We start from the raw sequence: 27,287 nt of genomic DNA, 5'->3' as shown, positions 1-27,287 counted from the left end.
TTACATTGCTCTGATTCAGTGGGATCAGTGGAATGTGTGCAACTAGTGAGAGAGAAATTGAAGATGTATGTAAGGACTAGAAAATAGTATTAACCATGTTTTTAAGCAAATGTATGCTCACACCATCATTATCTACTGCTACAAAAAAGATTGTCATGATTATTTTCTGTACTGCGCATTTAAAAACATGTTTTATGGAAAATGCAGCTGTCATGAAAGTGCTACTTTATGGTCGATAATTTAGTGCAGCTTGAAAGCTGGCTGCTGTTGAGAAAAAGACATTTAATTCATCTGGAAAGATGCTTGAAAATACAGCAACAGATTTTGCCTTTCTAATGCTGAATCTGCACAGCCCCCACCCCCCAATCCCAGTGTTGCAGGACTTGACTTGCTGTATACAACAAAATTGGCTCTCTGATATTGGTGTTGCACATTTTTTGCTTCACTCCATTTTACAACTTCCTATATACTTCATAATAATCAGTAGTTTGATTTTGCTTGACTTTTCAAAGTGCAGTGCCTTGTTTATTCTTTATGTGAGACAGTTCTATGGCTGTACAAGTATCAGGAGCTCTCTAGACTTTTGAATGAATATTGTTATAAAGTGTATTAGGCTTCAGTTTAATTTCCAGAATTTACAAGCTAACTTTGGATCATTACATATCATGGGATTTCTAAACAGTCCTTTTGAAGGGTATCATGCATTCTTGACAGGTTTTAATTTCTGAATGTTGTAAGGTGCGATTTTTCTCCAGTGGGCTGTATAGGGATGATTAAGAATATTAAAACATTGGCAGAAAGGCCAACAGAGGAAGTATGACTGGCACAAATTGCTTTATCTGTACTCTCCATTGCCACTGTATCTATTAGGTTATGGTAGTGTGGGGTGTGACGAGATGGATTCAGAGGTATGATAGTTAAATTGTTAGTGCGAAAATCTTCTTAAATTCAGAATTTCAGATGCAGTTACATATTTGTGTCTCCTATTACAATTACATTCTCGTACTGTGACACCACAATGATTAAGGGCCTCACATACAGCAGACATCACATTTAAGAAATCACAACACAGAAAGAAAAAAATACTTGATCATGTGAATTATTTTCCCACACAACTCATGAATAGTATAAATTAAATAAAAAGCATGACTGTCAAAATGAACCAAATGCTCATTCTAGGCTATAGATCAAGTATGCCAGCTGTGTATCTAGAACATGTATTTTTGTACAGTGTACAACTACAACATTATTTCACAGATTTTACATTGTGAATTGCAGTGCTGACTGTGACAAGTATTGGATGAAAAATATGTAAAATTAAGGTACTGTACAGTAATTACAGTTTATAAATTTTTCATGTACTAATGATTCTGAACCTTTATATGGGAAATATTTCCAATTTGCAGTGGCTAAAGTGCCTGCTAATTGTACCTTCATACAATGACGACCGAAAATATTGTGGCAAGCTGCTTAATAGCATGTTGGTACACATTTAGAGTGCAATACAGCAGAGATTCTGCACCTCATGGATTCAACAAGTCGTTGATAGGTTTCAAGATATATATACCACCATATGTCTACAAACATGACACAAGTCACACAATTCCCATTAATAAATTGTGAACTTGTCGTTTGTAAGTGGGCAGCTAGCCCCAATAGTGTAATTCAACTGTATTCCAATCACCAATTTTGGTGGCCATGACTTCAATGTGAATTCTCTATAATGCTCCTGAAATCACTGTAGAATAATTCAGATTCTATGAAGTTTTCCTACTGCAAGATACCATAACTGTTGCGGAAGTCATCAAGCATGAAGGTATGGAAGTAGTCTGCAACAATGTTCACACATCCTATTGCCATCATGGTGTTTTTGATTACTAACAAAGATTGTGTGCAAGCCCTGCTGAAAGTCGACCACAGCATAGTATTATCCCCATCAGTCTCTGTCTGTGGTACAGTACAAGTTACAAGCAGTCATTTGTGTCAATGATGGCATATCTGACCGTCGACCTGGTGCAACAAAAGATGTGATTCATCCGATACGGTGACATGTTTCCAGTGATCCACATTTCAATCTTGATGATCCCATGCAATAGCTACTGTAATTGACAATGTTGTTGGGTCAACAAGGGAACATGTGGGGGTCATCTGCTATGAAGCATCATGTTCAATAGTTTGCACTTAACTGTGTGCTCTGAAACACTTGTGCCTGCACTAGCTTTGTACAAAGTGACCAGATCTGCCACAGATTGCTATCTGACCTACATTACAGAAAGAGCCTTTGACCTCCACATTCTGTGATTAGGCATGGAAGTCCAGCACCTTAATGCCTGCTCGTGATTTCAGGATACTCATGACAGTAATACATGGACAGCCAACCAGCACTGCCATTTAAGAGGTACATGTTCCCAGATGCTGGGCCATAACAATCTGCCCTTTTTCAAAGTCACTTGCGCCTGTATTTCCCAATTTGTGGTCCATATTGTCATTAGAATGATTGCCCATTCAGATCTGTTCCACTTATGTACTTTCTTTACCACTCATCACGTGCCCACAATGCTACCTGGTGGCATTCAATACTGTGATAGGCTGTGGTCATAATGTTTTCACTCATCAGTGTATATTTGTATTTGGGGAGAACATATTTTGAATGACAATGTGATTTCACGTAAGAATGGCAGTGTTCATTTCTTTATGGAAACTGAAATTTTCTCAGTAGTTTTCCCACAGACTTACGCCCATTAAAGTGCCTTGTATTTTTTTTAAGTAAAGACTTTAACATGCATAACTTTTAGATACCTCAGCTTGTGTTCTAAGTAAAATTGGGGTAGTATTGTGAAGTGTATGCTTCTGCTTAGTAAAAGTCAGACAACTAAGCAATATTGCATGACTCACGTTTCACTGATATGAACAAAGCTTTTAATGTAGTCTATGAAATAGAATAAAATGAAGACAAACCTATTACATAGCCTGACAAAGAAAGTGAAGCACCCAGGTGAGATGGTTAGATGACAATGTAACTTTGTACATTCACACCATCAACAAGTATGTAAATGATTAGTACTGCTATCCTCTGTGGCAGACTGAATAGCCACAAGAATGCGTTATTGCTGCCCATGTTACAAGCAAGCCTGGCTAGGTATCAGCATATAATGGCTGTGAACAGCATCAGACATTGAGTGATCATTTTGGAGGACATGGAGATCTGTGTACTCATATGAGACAATGTTATCAGCACCTGACAGTATTTGAAAGGGACCTCATTCTGGATATCCATTTGGCCGGCTGGTCAGATTGTGCAATGTCCAGATTTGTGGGACATTCAGAAGTGACATTGGCTTGATGTTGGGCTGCACAGGAACATGAGGGCAGGCATACTCATCATCAAGATTCCAGTCAACCATGTCTGACCACCACAATGGAGGGTCACCATATTGCGCACCAAGCACATCTAGCCTGCCATCTGAGAACAAGTAATGGGCTCTCTGCAACTATTGCATCATCCCGCACCGGAGATTAGCAGCAGCTGGACTAGGGAATTACAATCCCAAGTTTAAGCTGCTGTTAACACTTCACCACAAATGGTTTGCATTTGGAATGGTGCCATGACCGGGAAGCACAGACTGCTGATGAACAGCATCAAAATTGTTTCCAGACACGGATTGTGATGCTGCAATACCACAGATGACCATAGTCAGTGAGTATTGTGGGGACCTTGGGAGAAGCTCCATCCTTCCAATGTTTAGGAGAGGCACTGTAATGTTATTGCTGCTGTCATTATGTGAGGAGCAAGTGAACATGACTTCAGGTCACAGCTGCTAGTGACTGAGGGAAATATGATGGCACAACAGTGCATCACAGATATCCTGTGTCCTCAACTGTTACCTCTCATGTGACAGTATCACGGAGTCATTTTTCAACAGAGAATCCTCATCCACACATGGCACATGTCTCTATAAACTGCCTGCATTATTTTGAGGTGCTCCCATGACTAGCAAGATGCCCGGATCTGTGCTCGATAGAACATATGTAGAATACACTCAGACGTAAACTCTGTCCCACAGCTAGTATCCAGGATATCAATGACTAGTTACAACAGTCATGTGCCAACTTTCCTCAGGAGAGAATACAACTTCATAACACCTTTCTCAACTGAATCAGAGGAGGTGCAACATCATACTGACAAGTGGGTTCATAGTGCCAAGTTCTTTGTAAATTTGGCTTGATTTTTGTAATCACTGAAATAAAGACACATACCCTCCCAACCTATGAAGTGCCATTTTGTTTCCTCCTCCCCATCTGGGTGCTTCACTTTTTCGTCAGACAGTGTACATCATACTATTTTATAATTACATCAACAAACTATTAGGATATGAAGGGCACGGGATAACGATGTATGGCCACTGGGATTGATAATGGTGAATTTTCAACTGGAGGTAACCAAGTTTAGGCACTGTATGGAAGTGGTGTCTCACACAAACAAAGTCTACAACATGAGCCTAGGGTTAGACTTCCTGCATCAGTGTCATGCTATAAATGACTTTTGAAGATGTATTTTGGAACTTGGTGAGGAGATATTCCGACCAGGGGAAGTTGTCGCAAATGTTGATCTGATGCGAGGAGCAGCTATTGCACAAGGCAATCCTGTTAAGGCTTAATTCGCATGACTGTGTGTCGAATGGCACTGGGAAGTCACTGAGTGTGAATGTGGAACTGGCCTCACCAGACAATATGTTGTGTATAGTGGTACCGCTGGAGGACAGTGACATATTGCATGCAGCGTATTGTTTGGTAAGACGAAGTACTGTACGCATACAGAAAAGGGATGAAGGCCAGGTAATACCTATCAGTGCAGATAATTTTGGTGCTGAGAAGATTAAGTTTTTAAAGGGAATGTTAGTGGTAATGTTAGAAATTCTGGAAGATGAAGATTTGATGCTCTTCAGGGGCATGTGGCCAGATTTCATTGTCCTGATGACACGATAATTCAACGGTTCAACTAGCTGCCATCTTCATGACACTGCAGGTGCACAATCATGCCAGAAATGAGGTAACATCAGACACAGCGGCCATATCTCATGTTACCTCAGTTCTGGCGTGATTGTGCACCTGCAATCTCACCTGAAGATGGTGGCCAGCTGGACTATTGAAATATTGTGTCGTTAGTACGATGAAATTCAGCTGCATACCCATGAAGAGCATCAACATTTATCATGCCAGAAAAATCAACATAATCACATGAGGAAAAGAGGAAATTGCTCCACAGGAGGTGTAAGCTATGAAAAGGCACAGGATGCAACTAAGAATGCATTGCATGAGAAAGTTAAGCATTTGAGGGGAACAGAGAGGGCACCAATGGAAGAACTGTTGTTACGAGTTTCAAGACTCGTTTCTTTCCATTGTGGCCATTGCCTGCAATGATCTTGATGCAAGACAGGATTCCTACAGCTAATGAAGCTTCAGTGTGCCGGAGGCCATAAAGAAAACCACAGTCTCTGCAGCCAATTTTAAAAGAAATTATCAATCAGCAGTTAGCTAGCAGTGTAATAGAAGAGAGTAGTAGTCTCTGAGGGCAGGAACTGTAATCATACTGAAAAACTCTATAATTGGTTCAATGAATTATCAGTTCTGTTGCAACTATTGCTATTTGAATAGTAAGACAACAATAGATGCCCAACTCATTCCAAACATCACAGAAGTCATGATAATCTTGTGTGGTGCCAGTATCTCTCGACAATGGACCTGAGGAGTGAGTTCCATCAACTAAACGTGACTCCAAAACATACATGAAAGACTGCATTTTCAGTACCTAGGGGAAATTATCATTATAGGAGAATGCTATATCATTTAAGAGTCCACCAGCAACAATTCAGTGATTGTTAGATGGGGTGTTGAAAGGACTAAACATCATCAGTGTTTAGTGTATTTGGGAGACATAATTCTTTTTTCAAGGGATATGCAGGAACTTAGGCAGACACTGAGAGAAATGTTCAAGAGGTTACAGGTAGCACATTTGACACTGAGTACTTAGAAGTGCCATTTTGCATTGGAAGAAGTAAGTTACTTTGGTCATGTAATTAGTTAAGTATGGTGTGGGGAATTATCGATGGTTAATACAGATGGTGTGAAAATTTTCAGTACCAGGGACAAGTAAAAAGGTACAATCATTCCTGGGCCTTGAAAATTATTGTAGAAAATTCGTGAGAGGCTTCATGGATGCAGCATGACCACTTACACAATTACTGAAAAAGGGTATCAAATTTGTGTGGTCTGAGAAGTGTCAAGTAGCAACTGAGGAATTAAAGGAAGTACTTATTTTGAGCCCAATGTTGGCATTTCTGAATTTTCAGTAAGTATATATATTACGATGTGATGGGTTGAACCATGCTCTCACATGAATTTTGAGCCAGGAGGTCAATGGAGAGGAACACCCTATTGCTTTTGCATCAAAACAATTGAGTGGAGCTGAGAGGAATTATTCTACAACACAGAGGAAGATGCTTAGCCAGGTCTATGGAGTACCATACTTCCGATATTGCCTGTACAGGAGGAAGTTTAAAGTAGTGACAATGCTGCTTTGAATGCCAACAAACTATGCAGGAAGGTAGTGCCAATACAAGCACTAGTTCAAGAAGTTGCTGAGTGGCAAGCAGCACAGTGTAAGCAGAACAGCAAGCAGTAACAGTTCACTGCGTGTGGTGGGTTGTTATGTAAGGAGACTAGATTAGGACTGCGAGTGGCTTTACCAGCCAAACTAAGGGAACTTAAGGTCAGACTTTATGAAAGAACTGTGTCAGTTGTTGAGAGGGAAAAAAATTTAAAAATAATCCACTTCATCCTCAGTCAAGTGGAAGGATGTTAACTCCCACCATGTCGATTAGGACATGAACACTTCAGCACAGATTGTGACCATTTGTAGTGGTGTATGGTAAAAAGATGCCACCATCATACGTTATGATGAGACAGAAAGGAAACAGGAGCAGAAAGTCAGTCCGAGTGTGTATGAGAATTGTGACGGAGGTTTGCTAAAGGGTTCAACAAATGAACATTATGGCAATGCCTCCAAGAGGAGGCAGTAAATTTTACAGGAACATTATCTCAGTACAAGGTGGGCCTGTGGGTGATGTTGTCAAGTCTATGTACTCAGAAATGGAAGACAAAAACATTTGTGACATGGTACGAGGGCCCATACCAAATGACTGAATCCACATCATGTGTGTTTTGAAGACACAGTTGACAACAAGGCTGACGACTGTACACGCTGGATGCTTACAATCATTCAAGGATGTGCCAGAGTCAATCCCAGGGGGAATATAATTAGAACCAAATAGAAGAGTAAAGCATAAGGAGTAGAAGAAAAAGCAACAGGAGAAGGAGGACCTAGGACCTCACATACCTTATTTGTTTAGGCTGAGGAGGCACCCAAAATATTTTGTTTCTTAAAGATTCTTGCAATATCGTTTTTCCTGTGTTGTATAGATTATGGGCAGTATTGTATGGTTATGTCAGGGTAAGGATTATCTCTAATTTTTGTGTGAGATATGCTGATTGGAGAGAGTGGGTTTCTGGAGGCAGGGGAGATGATAGTAGTCCCCGCCTCAGGTTGCTGTTCGGCAAGGGCAAGAAAGGAAGAATGCTGGTCTCGATGGTGCTGTACCTTCTTTCCTGCGGCAGAGTAGGGATGCTGCAAGATCATAATCTGGACAGAGGAGTTTTGTTTCCCAGGCAGTAGGTTGTGATGCTGTTGGGCTAGGAGTGGACATTAAGTTTGATGTTTAATGTTTGGGAACTACATAATTAAACAAGGAGGTTGGAAGAGGTATTTTTGGGTTGTCAAGAATTAGCAACAAGAAATGGAGTACTCTGTGGAGCACAAGACACTGCTCATGGTGTATGCATGGTTGAAGGAGCAGAAGCAGGAAGTATAGGAGTAGTAGTACAGTATGAATTGCAAAGGAGAAAAAAAGAGGATAGCCAGATGCAGGAAAAAGGATGCTAAACACAGTATTTTGGACACTGGATGCAAACAAAATGACAAAACAGCAGAAGCCACAAGAGAACTGATAGAAGGAAATCTGGCATTTCCCATGGATTGTAAGTTTGGAGAGCAGCATGCTGAACAACATGCGCATGCTTCGACAACTAAGTAAAGAGGTAACAGATTATGCTAGACTGTCAGCTAGCACTCTAAGCCAGGATTTAGATGTCATTCAAGCACATATGAAGGTATTAGATGCAAGAATAATGCTAATAAGACTGTTGCAGTCACTTGGAGATAGTGCCTGAGATGCAAGAGTAGAGCTAGCGAGCTTGCAGGATGCCTTTCATCAGGCACTACACGAGTAACTGAGTCTCATCCTAGTGTCACCCGAGCAATATCTGAAGAGGCTGAAGAAAGTGCAGAAACAATTACTGCCAGAACTAAAATTAGTAGCAGAGCCTAACAGTCAGAACCTGCCTTCTTACTACCATGGTGCTATGGTGGAAGTAAAAACATATAGTGCACACTTGTATTTGTCAGTGCAGTTGTTAGTGGTGGACGAGCATGCATTATTTAGGTATTACACAGTGCACACCTATACAGTATGGCTTGTGCAGATAAAAGAGGATGGTGTGTTGCTGATAGCAGAAGATGGGGATTGATGTATGGTAATGATCAAGAGTGAGGTACAGCAATGCTAGAACAGGGTGGTCACCATATCTCCTACTCGTGAGATCCAGTTGGGAGGAAATGCATGTGCCATACAATTGTTCAGCTGCAAGATGGACAGTCAATGATGTGAAAGGACATGATGTAATCCAAGCCCTACTTCCAGATAGTGGATCTACATTTGGTATAGCAGTGTGCAACAAAATAATAGTGGTGGCAAGTTGCTATGGACAAGGAAAACTCATGGGTACAAGGCAGTTAGATTTTAGAGGCAACGGGTTGTCGAATAATGGAACTATGTGTCATATTATGGGACCCATGTTTCATTTACCAGCAACAATGGAAGGAATTACTCTTTTAAATATAACCCAACCAGAGCTCTATTGGCCAGATGAACTCTTAGAGATGTTGCCTACGCAAAACCTTACTCTCTTCAATAATTCCAGGGAACCAAGTCTAGTTTATCCTCTTAGTCGGATGGTAGGGGCACAAGAGGGGTGGATTACTGCAGAGCAACTAATGCAGCACATTGAACATATCGAGATGGTGCATGACAGGTAACTGTAACCTCGAGTGTTGCAATTCCTAGCATGAGATTGACTCTGATTTTGCTTTGTAAAGCTTTTATTTATCCAAGATGATGAGCAGCTCAGAAATGCAGTGCATGAGTAATCCAGGTTCCAGCAGACTGGATCCCCTAAGCAAGATGGAGAATGAATTTGCATAGCTTAAGGAAGATGGGAAGCGGCTGTAAAATGTAGTGTAGTAAATGTATAGTGTTTAAAGGGCCAGTCTGGTATAAATCTGGCTGAGTGTCACTTACATTAAAATCAATGGTGCAAGTAGCCACAGTGGGGAACTAATCCTGGGCAATACCCCAAGGGATGGGCCAGCTGTGCTCAGAAAAACCTGCACCACACAGCAGTAATGGTCGAAGTAGGCAGAGCAGTGTCACCATACCACAGAAAGAATGATGTTATGACCTAAATGACCAAGGACTGGGTAATAGTGCAAAAAATTCACCCCAGAGCCATACAAATAGCTGTGAATTTTGAAGCAGGTTCATTCAGAGTCCAGCAGCATCACGACACTAGGGCCATGCTAGATGACGAGACGACTGGGCACAATCAGCTGTAGCCATGGGTTTGAGACTGGGCTGGGTTAGCTGCCTCCTGCACTGTCTCCCCAGTGGGTCTCAGTGCCACAGCAGTGCTGACCTGCAGTACATGCATGCCACCACTAGACTCCTTCGAGGGGGCAGCAGGTCATGTATGAGGCACAGTAGTCGTCCCTTGTCTCCACAGTGAACGCAAGCTGGGTGAGAGCTGCCTGGATTCAGGTGCTCAATGGTAGAATGCATTCACAGCAAGAAGGAATGTGGTGTTGATGTCAGGGCCTTGGCTCACTGATAGACCATTGACCACTACTTGGCATGATGTCACAAATGTTGGGCACCAGTTTGTCACTGGGCCTCACCAGCCTATCACTGCACCGTTCACCGTACAGAGTGGTACAAATTGGTCTCGCCCCTACGGTAGTCATAAAGTTTTAATTATCATCTTGAACAAATAAAGTACTGCAGTCAATTTTTTGTTTGTTGCAGGTTCTGGAACACCCAGAAACACATAAAAACCAGCACAAGTGACACAATTGCAACATTTTTGCTGCTGCTGAAAATTAATTACCACATGATACTTTACTTTATCAAGAGAGTGGCACCATTTTGTTTTGGCATCTCTAGCAGTTTGCTATGGTACTGCCAAATCGGGATTTCAATGTTTATCGGAAATGAATACATGTACCTACAAACAATCAAAAAATTAATTAAGGTGAAATAATATTAAAACTTTGTGACTTGCCTTCCCTGAACATCTAGGAACCAACTGCTTCTGTTCCAGTACTTTGTCAGTAGCAGATTACTTATGCAATTATGGCACTGCCTGTTTCTATGACCTGCTGGCATTTATTATATGCTGAAATGTAGATAAAGTTACCGCAAATACTGTATAAATGTTTGCCATGGTACAGAATGATTTGATACAGAATGTAAGAGTGAAGACAAAGTGATGGTAATGTGACAGTGTGAATCATATGTTATCTAGAATTCCAGAAATTGCTGAGTATGCATTATGTGGAAATATCATATGTGCCACACTATAGCACACAATTAGAAGCATTGAATTGCATACTGGAAGAACAAAAGTTGTGATAGTTTGGGTTACCACTGGGCATTGTTGGCAAGCTTGGACCCTGGAAGTTCCAGGTATTTTTGATATTCATAGGAGCTGCAAAAGATGAAATCATTCCATATCTACAGCAGATATTTCTACTGAATTTCATTACAACAATACTCAAAACAACAGGTGATAAAATGCTGACAATTATAGGAGATATTTCTTAGACTAAACTAAACTCTGCTTGAAAGGGCCATGAAAGCCCAACGGTACCACCTAGCCACTGTGTCATCCTCAACCCAGAGGCATCACTGGATGTGGATACAGAGGAGCATGTGGTCAGCACACTGCTCTCCCGGCCATATGTCAGTTTACAAGACCGGAGCCACTGCTTCTCAATCAAGTAGCTCCTCAGTTTGCCTCACAAGGACTGAGTTAACCCCGCTTGCCAACAGTGTTCGGCAGACCGGATGGTCACCCATCCAAGTGCTAGCCCAGCCCGACAGTGCTTAAGTTTGGTAATCTGATGGGAACCAGTGTTACCACTGCGACAAGACCATTGGCAAGATATTTCTTATGCATTGGTGAATGCTTCTCGGTTACAACATCAATGTCTGTATGTGTCTGTTATTATGCATGAGTAGCAGTTATAGTGTCACATATTAAGATTTCTTTAAACAAATTCTAACTGAACCTGGCATATTCATGCCTCATTTATATAATGACACACTGTAATTAGAAATATCCACAAAATTACTTACAGCTCTCAGCTCAGCTGGTGAAAACAGAAACCTAAGCTGTGCCCTCAGAGGAACCATAAGTATGAGGAAAAATGGAAATGCCAGTGAGGCTTCAGTTGACTTGACAATCCACAGTACTGCTAAGCACAATAGCTGGATGATTGTGAATAAGTGCATTTTCATGGTGCGAACCTGAAACAAATTACAAGCTGACATCAATGTGTTAATAATGCAAAACATACTCTTCTTAAAAAGAAAGATACAGTCAATAAATGATTCTAGACATTTAAAATTTCATATCTCACCCTTCGCACGTATGCCACTTGTGGGTGGTGTTTGACTGGCATGAAGAAGAGTTTAAGTCGCTCAAAAAACTGAATACCACTTGTAGATGAGATTCCCATGTACAGAAATACTCCAAAAAGAACTGACATAGGCACCAACCTAAGAAGTGGCGCCATTAAAACTGACATACCCACCATTACAGCAACAAGAAGTGCACTCAGTCGTTGCTCTGGAAAAAATAAAGAAAGATTTCAGAATATTTTTTATTATTATTATTAAAATGTTTGTGATCTCTACATCTCATAACCAAAACTCTTTTTTGGTTCACTGAAACTGAATAGTAAAAATTGCAGTAAGAAAAAATGCTTGCTAAATAGGTAGCCTAACTATGTCATGTTAAAATACATAAAATTTTCAAAGACATTTTTCATTACTGAGTTGCCCAAAAGGTTTTTCTAATACAATGTTAACACAATGAAGAAAACAAAATTGCTGTGAATAGTTATTAAAATTATGAGTTGTTAATGTTTCTTAATGGTTCAAATGGCTCTGAGCACTATGGGACTTAACATCTATGGTCATCAGTCCCCTGTTTCTTAATGTTACTTTTTGTTTTCTGTATCTAAATTGACATGTCTGCAATTGTGTTTATCTTCCTTGAGGATTTTCATTATCATTATCTAGAACAACACCTTAACAGGAGGGTCAATTAGTAAGTTAAAAGATCATATCATGCTGCAGCAGCTACCCATGAAGTACGTGAAATTATTTTGTTATTCACCATCTTCTTGACATTGAATAAATCTATAGCCATATTGTGGTAGCCATGTGAAATGTTTACGCTCCATTAAATGTCATTGAATAAATCATTCCTTTAGAGCAATCCAAATTTGCAAGCAGCCTCATTCATTCATTTTATTCTGAAGAAGAAACTTCATGGATGCGGAAAAAGTCAAAGTATACATCACCATAGTAAAATTTTCTGGATGTTTGGTCTTTGAAAGAAGCTGGTGCTTCCTCAAATATGTTAAAATCTGTTCTTCTCTACTGTTAACACCTGCCTTGATACCAACATAATGGCTTATACATTTATCAACAACTGTAAATTATGATACATGATAATAGAGCCCAGCTTGCAATTAATACAGCTACTAGTCATGTAGCTTTCAATTATTGAGTCTAGATAATAAAAAAAAAATTGTTGGAAATGTGGCTAATAAGAATAATTTATTTTTTAATAGATGGAGTATTTAGTTATCAACAGAGCTAAACTGATACAACACACACACACACACACACACACACACATACACACACGCACACACACACACACACACACACACACACACACACACACACAACTGAATGGCTGCCTTCTACATTGTGTGCTAGCACTGCAGTTCACCATGGGAGAGGGGTTGTGACATGTAGAGTGGGTGGAAGGAGAAAGGAAGTGGTGAGGAGGAGGAGGAGGAAGGAGTGGAAAAAAAGGGTAGCTGAAGGCTGGGAGGAAGAGCTAGCAAGGGGACAGGATATCAATGAGGTTCCCATATGTTCACCATGTTACAGGGAGAGAGATTTGTAGATGGTACACAATGAATCAGAGGAGTGGGACTGGATGAGGGGATGTTAGAACAGAAGAAAAACAAGCTTGCGGAAAGGAAGTGTAAGTGTAGATTGATGGTGCGAATCAGGAGCATAGTGGGGCAGGGTCTAACAGAAGTACTGCCAAGGGAATTGTTGTAAGGATGATTCCTGTCTAACTAATTCAGAAAAGCTGATATTAGGGAGGAGGATCCACCTCACACAGGATGTGAAATAGTCATTGTGACTAAGCATGTTGTGAGGAGCACCATGTTCTGCCACTGCGTGATCAATTCCACTCTCTCAGTCACAATCTGGAAGTGGCTATTCATTCAGGTGGACAGCTGGTTGGTGGTTTGGTAATGGGGCCCCTTAGGGATATGGCGGCTAAGGAGGGGAAGAAATTCATTGTGCACTCCGTGTGCATTCCAGGTGGAGTCATTCCTGATGTGGAAAGGGTCCTTCCGGATGCCATGAAGAACACAGGGTGCAGCCAGCTGCAGATGGTGGCACATGTCGGCACTAATGACGTGTGTCGCTTTGGATCTGAGGAAATTCGCTCTAGATTCCAGGGGCTATCTGATTTGGTGAAGGCTGCCGGTCTTGCTTACGAGATGAAGGCAGAGCTTACCATCTGCACCATCGTTGACAGAACTGACTGCGGACCTTTGGTGCAGAGCTGGGTGGAGGGTCTGAATCAGAGGCCCAGACGGTTTTGCGACCGTGTTGGCTGCAGATTCCTTGACTTGCACTATAGGGTGGTGGGGTTTCGGGTTCCGCTGAATAGGTCAGGAGTTCATTACACTCAGCTGGCAGCTACATGGGTAGCGGAGGCTGTGTGGAGTGGTCTGGGTGGTGTCTTAGGTTAGAAGGCATCGGGAAAGTACGGGGTGGGCTGCAATCTCAAAGGGTGCATGGCAAATACAGGACGTGTTTGGATCAAGGAACAGTCGGAATTGTAGTTGTAAATTGTTGTAGTTGTGCTGGGAAAGTCCCTGAGCTTCAAGAGCTAATAGAAAGCACAGAAGCTGAAATCGTTATAGGTACATAAAGCTGGCTAAAGCCTGGAATAAGTTCTGCAGAATTTTTTACGAAGTCTCAGACGGTGTTCAGGAAAGATAGATTAGGCAGAATTGGTGGTGGAGTGTTTGTGTCTGTCAGTAGTGGTTTATCTTGTAGTGAAGTCGAAGTAGATACTCCGTGCGAATTGGTATGGGTGGAAGTTATACTTAACAGCCGAACTATGTTAATAATTGGCTACTTCAATCAACCCCCAGACTCCGATGATATAGTTGCTGAACAGTTCAGAGAAAATTTGAGTCTCATAACAAATAAATACCCCACTCATACGGTTATAGTTGGTGGGGACTTCAACCTTCCCTCGATATGTTGGCAAAAATACTTGTTCAAAACCGGTGGTAGGCAGAAAACATCTTCCGAGATTGTCCTAAATGCTTTCTCCAAAAATTACTTCGAGCAGTTAGTCCACGAACCCACGCAAATTGTAAATGGTTGTGACAACACACTTGACATCTTAGCCACAAACAATCCAGATCTAATAGAGAGCATCATGACTGATACAGAGATTAGTGATCACAAGGTCGTTGTAGCTAGGCTCAATACCGTTTCTTCCAAATCCACCAGAAACAAACACAAAATAATTTTATTTAAAAAGGTGCATAAAGTGTCACTAGAAGCCTTCCTAAGAGACAATCTCCATTCCTTATGAACTGACTATGCAAATGTAGACGAGATGTGGCTCAAATTCAAAGATATAGTAGCAACAGCAATTGAGAGATTCATACCTCATAAATTGGTAAGAGATGGGACTGATCCCCCATGGTACACGAAACAGGTCTGAATGCTGTTGCAGAGGCGACGGAAAAAGCATGCGAAGTTAAGAAGAATGCGAAATCCCGAAGATTGGCTAAAATTTACAGACGCGCGAAATTTGGCATGGACTTCAATGCGAGATGCCTTTAATAGGTTCCACAACGAAACATTGTCTCGAAATTTGGTAGAAAATCCAAAGAAATTCTGGTTGTATGTGAAGTACACAAGCGGCAAGACACAGTCAATACCTTCGCTGCGCAATGCCGATGGTAATGTTACCGATGACTGTACCGCTAAAGCGGAGTTTTTGAACGCAGTTTTCCGAAATTCCTTCATCAGGGAAGATGAATGGAATATTCCAGAATTTGAAACACGAACAGCTGCTAGCATGAGTTTCTAAGAAGTAGATACTTTAGGGGTTGTGAAGCAACTCAAATCGCTTGATATGGGCAAGTCTTCAGGTCCAGATTGTATACCGATTAGGCTCCTTTCAGATTAGGCTGATACAATAGCTCCCTACTTAGCAATCATATACAACCTCTCAATCACCGATAAATCTGTACCTACAGATTGGAAAATTGCACAGGTCGCACCAGTGTTTAAGAATGGTAGTAGGAGTAATCCATCGAATTACAGACCTATATCATTGACGTCGGTTTGCAGTAGGGTTTTGGAGAATATACTGTATTCAAACATTATGAATCACCTTGAAGGGAACGATCTATTGATACGTAATCAGCATGGTTTCAGAAAACATCGTTCTTGTGCAACACAGCTAGCTCTTTATTCGCACAAAGTGGCCGCACAAAGTGGCCGCTATCTACAGGGGATCTCAAGTTGATTCCATATTTCTGGATTTCCGGAAAGCTTTTGACACCGTTCCTCACAAGCGACTTCTAATCAAGCTGCGGGCCTATGGGGTATCGTCTCAGTTGTGCAACTGGATTCGTGATTTCCTGTCAGGAAGGTTGCAGTTCATAGTAATAGACGGCAAATCATCGAGTAAAACTGAAGTGATATCAGGTGTTCCCCAGGGAAGCGTCCTGGGACCTCTGCTGTTCCTGATCTATATAAATGACCTGGGTGACAATCTGAGCAGTTCTCTTAGGTTGTTCGCAGATGCTGTAATTTACCGTCTAGTAAGGTCATCCGAAGACCAGTATCAGTTTCAAAGCGATTTAGAAAAGATTGCTGTATGGTATGGCAGGTGGCAGTTGATGCTAAATAACGAAAAGTGTGAGGTGATCCACATGAGTTCCAAAAGAAATCCGTTGGAATTCGATTACTCGATAAATAGTACAATTCTCAAGGCTGTCAATTCAACTAAGTACCTGGTTGTTAAAATTACGAACAACTTCAGTTGGAAAGACCACATAGATAATATTGTGTGGAAGGTGAGCCAAAGGTTGCATTTCATTGGCAGGACACTTAGAAGATCCAACAAGTCCACTAAAGAGACAGCTTGCACTACACTCATTCGTCCTCTGTTAGAATATTGCTGTGCGGTGTGGTATCCTTACCAGGTGGGATTAACGGAGGACATCGAAAGGGTGCAAAAAAGGGCAGCTCGTTTTGTATTATCAAATAATAGGGGAGAGAGTGTGGCAGATATGATACGCGAGTTGGGATGGAAGTCATTAAAGCAAAGACGTTTTTTGACACGGCGAGATCTATTTACGAAATTGCAGTCACCAACTTTCTCTTCCGAATGAGAAAATATTTTGTTCAGCCCAACCTACATAGGTAGGAAATCAGAGCTCGAACAGAAAGGTTTAGGTGTTCATTTTTCCCGCACGCTGTTCGGGAGTGGAATGGTAGAGAGATAGTATGATTGTGGTTTGATGAACCCTCTGCCAAGCACTTAAATGTGAATTACAGAGTAATCATGTAGATGTAGATGTAGATGTAGATGTGATAGACTGTGTAAAAGTTGCAGCACAGCTGGAAAATGACCACACTACTTTCACAGTTAGGCTTGCCTTCAATGAAGTAGCAACACCTGTCTATTAGCTTAGACCAAAAGATTCAGTCATTCTTCCAATGGGTGGATAATTTCTTTATTTTACTTATTTATAAGCCAAGAAGGTAACCAGAGAGTGAGTTACTGTGAACAGTTTAGTGATATGATTGTTCTCATCAGAAGCAACAGCAAACCAACACCAACATCAATAGTTCAGGTATGCTGATGTCACAAGTGCAGGATGAAGAGATAGACAAAGTATATGAGGATACTCAACAGCTAATTTAGTGTGGAAAGAGAGATGAAAATCTAATAGTCATGGGGGAATGGAATGTGTTTGTATGGGAGGGAGTAGAAAAGGGTTACACGAGTATAGGAATGAGAGTGGAGTTCTGCAATAAATATCAGTTAGATGTAACGTATACTCTGTTCAAGAATCACAAGAGGAGGAGGTATACTTGGAAAAGGCTAGGAGATATAGGAAGATTCCAGTTGGATTACATCATGGCCAGGCAGAGATTTCAAAATCAGATACTGTATTGTAAGACTTACCCAGATCAAAATTTAGTAGTCATGAAGAGTGGGCTAAAACCTAAGAGACTAGTCAGGAAGATTCAATATGCAAGGAAGTGGGATACAAAATTTTCAAGGAAAGAAGACACATTTGGAATTCTCTGATGCTATAGATACTGTGAAAATTAACAGCTCAGCAGACAATTCAGTTAAAGAGGAATGGACATTTCTACAAAGGGCAATCACAGAAGTTGGAAAGAACTGTAACTGTAAAGAAACAATGGATAATAAAAGAAATACTCCAGTTGATCAACAAAAGAAGTAAGTAGAAAAAGTTTCAAGGAAGTTCAGGAATACCGAAATACAAACCACTTAGGAACAAAATAAATAGAAAGTGCAGAGAAGCTACAATGAAATTGCTGCAAACAACCTTTGGTGAAATTAAAAGCAAGGGCAGTAACATTAGGAGCGCAATGAGAATTCCACTGTTAAATGCAGAGGAGAGAGTAGATACACGAAATGAGCACACTGAAGGCATCTACTTGGGAGAATACCTATCTAATGACATGACAGAAGAATAAACAGGAATCGATGCGGAAGAGAGAGTGGATTCAGTACTAAAATCAGAATTTGAAAGAGCTTTGGACGACTTAAGATCAAATAAGATAGAAGGGACAGATAATGTTCCATTGGAATTTCTAAAATCATTGGGAGAAGTGACATTGCTGTATGGAACGTATGAGACTGGTGGTAAACTATCAAGAGTTTCAGAAGAACATCATCTACACAATTCCTAAGATAGCAAGAGCCAACAAGTCTGAGAATTATCACGTGATCAGCTTAACAGCTCAAGCTTCCAAATTGCTGAAAAGAATGATATACAGAAGAATGGGGGAAAAAACTGATGATTTATCAGACGATGATCAGTTTGGCTTTTGGAAAGATAAAGGCTACAGAGATATAGTTCTGATGTTGCAGCTGATAATGGCAGCAAGACTGGAAAAGACAAAAGAAAATAAAATTTAAAAAAAAATCTAGACATGTTCATTGAATTTGTCGAACTGGTAAAAGTGTTTGATAATGTAAAATGGTGCAAGATGTTTGAAATTCTGAGAAAATCAGTTACAGACAAAGATGGATAACACACAATATGTACAAGAACCAAGAGGGAACAATAAGACTGGAAGACCAAGAACGAAGTGCTCAGATTAAAAAGGGTGCAAGGTAGGGGTATAGTCTTTCATCCTTATGTTCAATCTATACACTGAAGAAGCAATTACAGAAATAAAAGAAAGCTTCAAGAGTGGGATTAAAATTCAGGGTTAGTCTATCAATGAAATGAAATGTTCATATGGCACTATTGGCCAGGAGGCCTCATCCGGGGAAGTTCGGTCACCAAGGGCAAGTCTTATTACAGAAGAACGCCACACTGGGCAACTTGCGTGCCGGTGATGAGGATGAAATGACGAGGAGGACAACACAACACTCAGTCCACGAACGGAGAAAATCTCAGACCCAGCTGGGAATCCAACCCAGGCCCGCTGCATGAGAGGCAAGCACATTACCACTCAGCTAAGCAAGCGGACAGATTCTGTCAATGATAAGATTCACTGATGACCTTATTATCCTCAGTGAAACTGAAGAAGAATTACAGGAGAAACTTAACATCCGAAATAGATGAAATTAAGGAATTCTGCAATGTAGGCAGCAAAATAACCCATGATGGAGAGAGCAAGGAGGGCATAAAAAGCAGACTAACACTGGCAAAAAGGATATTCCTGGTCAAGAGAAGATTGCTGGCATCAAACATATGTTTCAATTTGAAGAGGAAATTTCTGAGAATGTACATTTAGAGCACAGCATTGTACAGTAGTGAGACATGAACTGGGAAAATTGCAACAGAAGTGATGTGGGATGTGGTGCTATAAAATAATGTTGAAAGGTAGGTGGACCGATAAGGTAAGAAATAAGGATGTTCTCCACAGAATTGCCAAGGAAAGGAACATATGGAAAACACTGACATTGCCACCTTTAATCTATCTCATATTTCAGTAAGTCCAACACAAGCTGTTAGCACTCCACACAATAAAGCTTAATACACCAAAAAGATGCTGTTGTTTAGCAATCCAATAATTTTTGTGATTACTTTACTTACTGAGACTTCCTTGCAGGTTAAAATGGTTTATCAGACCAGGACTCTAACCTAAGACTTCTGCCTTTCACGGGCCATTCGTCTACAGACTGAGTTGCCCAAGCATGACTCACAACCCACCCACCTAGCTCTACACCTGTCAGTAGCTCATCACCTACCTTCTTAACCTCACAGAAGTTCTCATGCATACCTGGTGGAAGAAGCACTCCAGCAGAGATATGGCTTAGTCGGAGGCTGTAGGTGTTTCCAGAATGAATTCATTCCACTTTACTTGTTGTTTACTTGAAGAGACATCAGCACACATTGCTGGCAGACCTTTTTGAACATTATGGGGACTCTGGTACAATGTTGTCAGCTGCAGATGTTTTGAATTTAGTGTTTTGTGAAAATAATGTTATGAAAATAATGTTACAAAAAGTCCACAAAAACTGTTAAATGCAGCTTAGTCTGTGTTCAGTGTAATCAAAAATGCCAGTGCGGAAAGATGGATCTTTCAGTGAGAAGTGACAATAACTATGCGACAGTGTGGAACTGTGTAGATTGTAAACAAAAAGCAGCAATCATAGTCAAGAAATGTGTACTTGTGAGGCAGCTAAGACGATCAATTGTATCATAAAGGAAAACCTATACATTATTTCCATTATAAGAGTCTTGCAGGATGAACTAAAAAAACTACATGAGAAATAAGAAATAAGTCCATGTCAATCAGCCACTCGTGAGTCTCATATTGTATGAGCAGAAAATCTAATAATCTCTAGCAGTAATTCTGAATGATCTATGCAGCAATGATGAGGTAAAATAATGTGCAAACATGTGAAAAGAAATATAAGTGAAGTGTCTAGTGTAATTAGTAATTCTAAGGCAAGTAAAGTGAGCAGAAAGAAAAGAGGAATCACTGGTGATAGCCGCAGTAAGTGACTAACTCTAGAATTACTGAAAATAAATTTGACACACTATGTAATGGGCGTCATAAAACCTGGTGTGCATGTCATGTATATAACTGGACGTTTCGTGAGTAAGAAACATGATAAACATGATACAACTGTATTTGTGGTGAGTCTACAACATATATTGCAATAATGCAATTACATTGTTACAGAATGTTCTAAGACAATTTGTTCTTCTAATCAGCACAAATATTATTGTAATTAATCATAGCAAGAGACATGATTGGTAGTGATCATGTGTGAACAAGGAAATTGATAGAAAAATAATAATCTTAAAATGTTTTGTATTAAGTTCTCTAATGTTAAATTAGTAGATGTAAGCATATTTGGCAGGTCATGTTTTACTACCTTAGGTCATTTTTTTACTACCCATGACCTTCACATGCCCAAAAAGGGAAGATCCAAACTAGTACACATAATAAATAAACAAATTAGCCCTCAGTCTTTCACACCAACCAAAGCACTAGGGTAGAACAAAAGTATTAATATGTTTATTAGTGTAAACAAGGTTTTTTGCAAGAGCCAAGTTCGTCTGAACAGTTCTGTAATGTATCAGATAGGAAACAAGTCCTGAAACAAATGTACATAAATATTCAGTACCTCAGAAATAAACTAGATCTCTTGTCACCTTTTGTGACTGAACATGGCTCCTATGTCATTGTGATTACTCAACATCATCTTAAACATGAGGAATTAACATTTTATAAATTAAAAGGTTATATTCTTGCTAATAGGTACTGTAGATGGTGGGTGGTTATATTTGTTCAAGAGGCACTTATCACTGTGAAAACGTCATTCCTGGACAAACACAGTGGCGAAATAAATCTAGAAATTACTGCAATTACTCTTTAACTGAAGGGAAAGGGTAGAAGTTACACAAAGCTCAAGGTAATAGGAATTTTAATAGTCTCTGCTCAGCAGCTAGCCTGAGTGGTCCACTAATCTCAGTATACTTGGGGCCCTGAATATTAATGCAAACTCAAACAACATGACTAACTTGGGCTATCAGAAATATTGATTTTATACAACCCTGTAAACATAGAGCACACTGATACAAGAGTGACCAACTACACACTCAGCAGGATAGATTATTTCATAATCAGTAAACATACCACTAAGCACAGCAATGACCACTATTGTGACTGTTTAGTACATAGGTATAAACACTGCAGAAGCAACAAATGTTACTGAACAGAAACAAGTCCTGAATGATCATAATGCAAACTGCCTCAAATGTAAACTAACCCACGAGGAATGGAATAGTGTTTATAAGACAGAAGGCTCAAACAATAGATGGGATGAATGCTATGAAACAATTCTGAGACATTATAATCATTGTTGTCCAGTGAAAGATGTCAAAAGGAACTCTAATACACAGAATGAATCCAAGGCTGAAATTACCCAGTAGTCTGATTAAACTCAAGCAGAATGTTCATGGCCTCTTCTTACTTTATAAATATAAAAAGGTTATCAATCTCAAGGAAAAGTAATGCAAAGTCATGAAAATGTTTAAGGCAGACATTTAGAACTTCAGGGAAAAGGTTCACAGTGATTCAGTCATTAAATCTTACAATGTGAGCTCATTAATCAATACCAGAAAGCATCATCAAATGTGAATAAGAAACAAATAGGCATATTGCACGAGGGAAAATTAATAGAACAGCCAAGAACAATCTGGCACATTTTTAATAAATATTTCATCACTGCATGTGTTATTCCAACTCAACCTGTTGACCAAAATAGTAAGATAAACGTTTGCTCATCCCAAAGTGACGATGATGATGATGAAGTCGCATACTCCTTGATAGAGGGTAGGGGAACAATGCAGGAGACCCGCACTGCCGTACTACACAAGGTCCTGGTGGAAGTGGTTTGTCATTGCCTTCCTCTGATTGTAATGCAAATGAATGATGATGAAGACAACACAACACCCAGTCATCTCGAAGCAGGTGAAAATCCCTGACCCCGCCGGGAATCGAACCTGGGACCCCGTGCTCAGGAAGGGAGAATGCTACCGTGAGACCATGAGCTGCGGACAATCCCAAAGTATTTCTTTGATTTAATTCACTTTTACTTACAGTTCTGAATTTAATGTTCATGCCTAAGTACAAACTTTAAATTCAGATCTGTAAGTAAACTTGAATTAAATCAAAGAATCAACACATTAAAGACCAGACTCTCAGCCTCCTGGAATGATATATCAGATGCACAAGTTAAGAAGTGTCACAAAGAATTACTTAACTTATCTCATTAACTGCTGTATTAGGGACAACACCTACCTACACTCATTCAAAATGAGCTTAGTTGAATTGGTATATAAGAACGGATCCAAAAAACAGGTTGAAAACTAAGGCCAATTTCATTAATCCCATATTTAGGGAAATTTTTGAATACTTTTTGCTTTCACAACTCAATGATTATTTAAAAAAAATAATCTATTCATTGAAACACAATATGGTTTCAGAAAAACCATAACACCATCATAGCAATAGATGAAGGATATTTGGCAACAGGCATATTCCTTGATCCTGCTAAAGAATTTGATTCAGTTTAACATGAACTTCAGACATATAGCTTAAAATATTCAGCAGCACTACTGCTAACCTGGTACCTGTCGAACCAGAAGCAGTGCTCGAAGCTAACCTATCACATTAATGACCAAATTATGATCTCCCAAACTTCTAGTGAAACAATAAAACAAGAAGTACTCCAGGGGTCAATTATTGGCCCCTTTCTCCTCTTAGTCTATGTGAATATGTCACCCAGTCACAAAACTACAAAATAATGAGTTATGAAGATGACACGTCTCTGCTGTTTTTTGGTAAAAATACATATTAACTTACATCTTCTGCAATGGATGGAGTGATAAATATAGTTAAGTATTTTCAAGAACAAGATCTAAAGATGTAAATATTAATGAATCACAATTATTATCACTCAAGACTGTTAACTCTAACCATACCTCTATAAATAATATATGTGGAACTGAAGCAAGAGACACTGAGAGCTGCAAATTCCTACACCTACACTTAGATGGAAACTTGTGATGGTCAAATAATATTAATTTTGTATGTGAGATGATTAATAGTGGATTATATATACTCAGTCACCTAGCAAAAATAGTTACAAACCCTACTATCAAAACTGTTTGCTATGGAACAATACATCAATTAACAAATTATGGTACTGAATTATAAGACTCTGCTGCAGATACACACCTCAATAGATTAATGTTGCTGCAGAAGAAGGCAATTAGAATAGCGCATGGTTTAGATCCTCATGATTCTTGCAGAGATGTTTTTGTGCAACATAAGTACCCTACAGTATATTCCTTGTATTTATATATGGTAGGTGTTCTTTGTAAATTTTACTCAATTTTGTAATAATTGTAATAGCATCAACATATACTCTCAATCCTCACTTTCTAAATGCTTCTCTTTTTTGGTCAGGCATTATATGTATATTTTAGCTCAAAAAAGGATTCGTTCCAAAAACCAGCTACTTTGTAGTTTAAACTATAAGGCTCATTCAATATGTAATGCCCCACATTTTTTTTCTCAGGACATACTTATTGTTAAGAGTCAGAATTTGGCAACAATATACATCAACATGTCTTGTCCATGTCACATTTTTCTACATAGTCTCAGCCACATTCTATGGCCGTATGCCAACATTGTGGAAGATCATATATTCCCTGCTGGTAAAAACCCTTGTCCTGTAGGCACAGCCATGTTTTCGCTGCATGACTGACCCTCTAATCATCTTCAAAGTGTGTTCCCCATTGAGAATCTGTAATCGGCTCAAAGAGATGGAAGTCCGAAGGTGCATGATTCAGCGTGTCTGGAGCAGTGGCTGTGACAGGATGCCCGGAGCGTGGCTGATCGTGGAGCTCTATTTCTGCATTTCCTGAGGTTGTAACTTCCTTTATCCATCACCCAACTGTACCTCTATCAACTGCAACATTGCCATACACTACATACAAACATTTGAGGATGTTCACCACGGTTTCTTTTTCTGTGCAAAAGAATTCAATAACAGCACATTTCCTTGTAAAGTGAGTTGTATGTAGACACCACTCTGACACTGTATTATGACTGTGCATCTGCCAGAATGGTTCAAAACTTTACCGGCGCACAGAACAAACTTCAAATGTGAAGCACCAACAAGGACGTCTGTCTATGTATAGTAATGGCTTTTTTTAAAACAAATGTGGGGCACTACTTATTGAATGACCCTTGTATATTTTTAGATAATCAGTTAAATAAATTTCTATTCCTGCCCATATAAATGCAGGTATTATTTTGACTAAATTTTGTTTTCTGTGTGACAAAGTGGAATAATATGTTAATATTCCCTATGTATTGTTTTTTTTTATGAGTGCTAGTGTAGTTGTTATTACCACAAAGATTTTTTAAAATCTGTTTTAAAGTAAATATTTTTCTCTTTCCAATGATACTGGCCAGAATATTGAGACACTGTAACAACAGTCAACACACAGCAGTACGTAATCTAAATTGTGGACATTTAAAAGAAAGTAATAGTTATATTTTGAAGGCTCAAATGACCCTTTATTATGTGATTACAACAAATCTGATTCTGCAGAAAATTTTACGTAATAGTAGTAATTTCAAATCTTGCCTACTTCAATTTTAGGAGAAATTAAATGAATTTAAAATTATTTATTGGATTTATGACAGCAGCAGATGAATTTTTTTTTTAGTATTTTAGGCTGGTAATCTGGCTCCTATCACTCTGGATCACTTTAAGATAGCGTGAAATTTTAAACCAGCCACTGTGTATCTAAATAAACCAATTGTACCAAATTTCATGGAAATTGACATTGGTGAGATGCATTTTGCCATTTTTCTAGTTCATTTTACATGGATGAACCATGTTTATTCCAAATGGCTACCACTTCCTCGATCCTTATTTCTGTCATTTCAGTATTCACCATTAAGTTTTCTCTGAGAGTTAGCTTAAAGTCTAAAACAAAAATTTCCATGTAAGATACTTTGTGATCTGATTCTCTCCTGCATGTAACAGTATTCCTAGCCCAAGAACTTAGGAAACCAATTTCACAATAACATATTTCTTCAAATATAGAAGGAAGCTACCTTGATAATAAATATTTGTATTTTTTGGCTGTTTGTCTATGACATTCAGACTGTAACAATGAAAAAGTTTGCATAATTGTCAAAAATCATTCTGCAATAAACGACTGACAAATTGTTAAGTACAAACTTACACTTAGTATTCAATAACTGTTGCGAAGTGGTATTGAAGTGTTACAAATAAAATGTGCTGCTTTAGAACACAGATTCAAAATTCTGGGGAACAGTAATACTATTAAAAGTCAATGAAAATAGCTGTTTCGATACTCTAAGCTCATATGCAATTAAGAAATGCGCTACATCTAAAAGGGTAGGAAAGGACAATTTAGAAAAAAAGAACTGTGTAACGATAGTACACAAGGAACAACAGTCAATACATATTAAAAATGTAACCAGTAAAAAGTCTGCATCCAGGAGAGTAGAAAACAACACTGCTGTGTTAAAAATCACGTGCAAAAGTGGATCCTCAAAAACAGATAGGCCTATGAAATCTGCAAAGAATAGTTCTACAGTAATACAAAAACAAATGCATCATGGAGTAAACATCCAAATATTCAGGGACAGCCATGCATGCAATGTTTCAAACTTTGTATCAAACTCTGTTAAAGACATGATGAGTGTATTATGTGTTCTCAAGCCTAGAGTGAAAATCAAAAACATGATTAGCAAAGTCAAAAAAGAATGTGCCAATTCTAAAAAAAAAGTGACTGCCTTGTTCTCACAGCGGGATCAATGTTAACTGCAATGTGGTTGGTGTATTTCTACAAAAATTGGTCATTATTTTGCAACTGCTGTTGATTACAAATGTGATATTGGTGAACCACCTATGAGATTTGATATGGCAGAATTGTCTTGTGTAAATAGTGAAATTCAATGAACTAATGAATAACTTCAATATTTTTGTTCAAAGTTCAAAAACATAAGACGTCTCGATGTCAGCAGTTATGACAAATGCATGGCCAACACCTGCATCAATCTGGGAAGAAGAAACTCAGATATAAATAAGGCTGATGGCAAAATAATACAAGTAAGCAGGTGCAAAACAAACTGAGTGCTCACTTGTAGGAAAACTAATGAAAAGGGGCAAATTCGAAGCAGATTTGGCCCAACGTTAACAATACTGAACAAGTATTCATTGCACAGGTGGACTACATTCATTCATCCAGCATTTGAGAATGACAGTAGCTAATGATTTCCAACAAATTTTGCATATAATTTAAACCTTTACAAAACTTCTTTCTCACTGTCACCCCCCCCCCTTAAAACTATGAGAAAAAAAAGTTTATCACTTACTATATTTCCGTTGTCAATGCAGTAAAACTTTAGCGTCGGGCATGA

General features: G+C 39.3%; 1 protein-coding gene across 2 annotated transcripts in view; it reads right to left on the bottom strand.

The window, feature by feature from the left end:
* LOC126187587 (band 3 anion transport protein) overlaps positions 1-27,287 on the bottom strand; it is a 588,329-nt gene that overhangs the window by 10,447 nt on the left and 550,595 nt on the right. For both annotated transcript variants that reach the window (XM_049928766.1, XM_049928767.1), the window contains 2 exons: positions 11,870-12,078; positions 11,586-11,756 (listed from right to left, as the gene is read on the bottom strand). In XM_049928766.1, the coding sequence (XP_049784723.1) occupies positions 11,586-11,756; positions 11,870-12,078 (380 nt within the window). The remainder of the gene's footprint in view (positions 1-11,585; positions 11,757-11,869; positions 12,079-27,287) is intronic.

The sequence above is a fragment of the Schistocerca cancellata genome, chromosome 5, assembly GCF_023864275.1.
Source record: "Schistocerca cancellata isolate TAMUIC-IGC-003103 chromosome 5, iqSchCanc2.1, whole genome shotgun sequence".
NCBI classification, from domain to species: Eukaryota; Metazoa; Arthropoda; class Insecta; order Orthoptera; family Acrididae; genus Schistocerca; species Schistocerca cancellata.
Note: the sequence above shows the minus strand (reverse complement) of the source record. Positions and strands in the feature narration are given on the sequence as shown.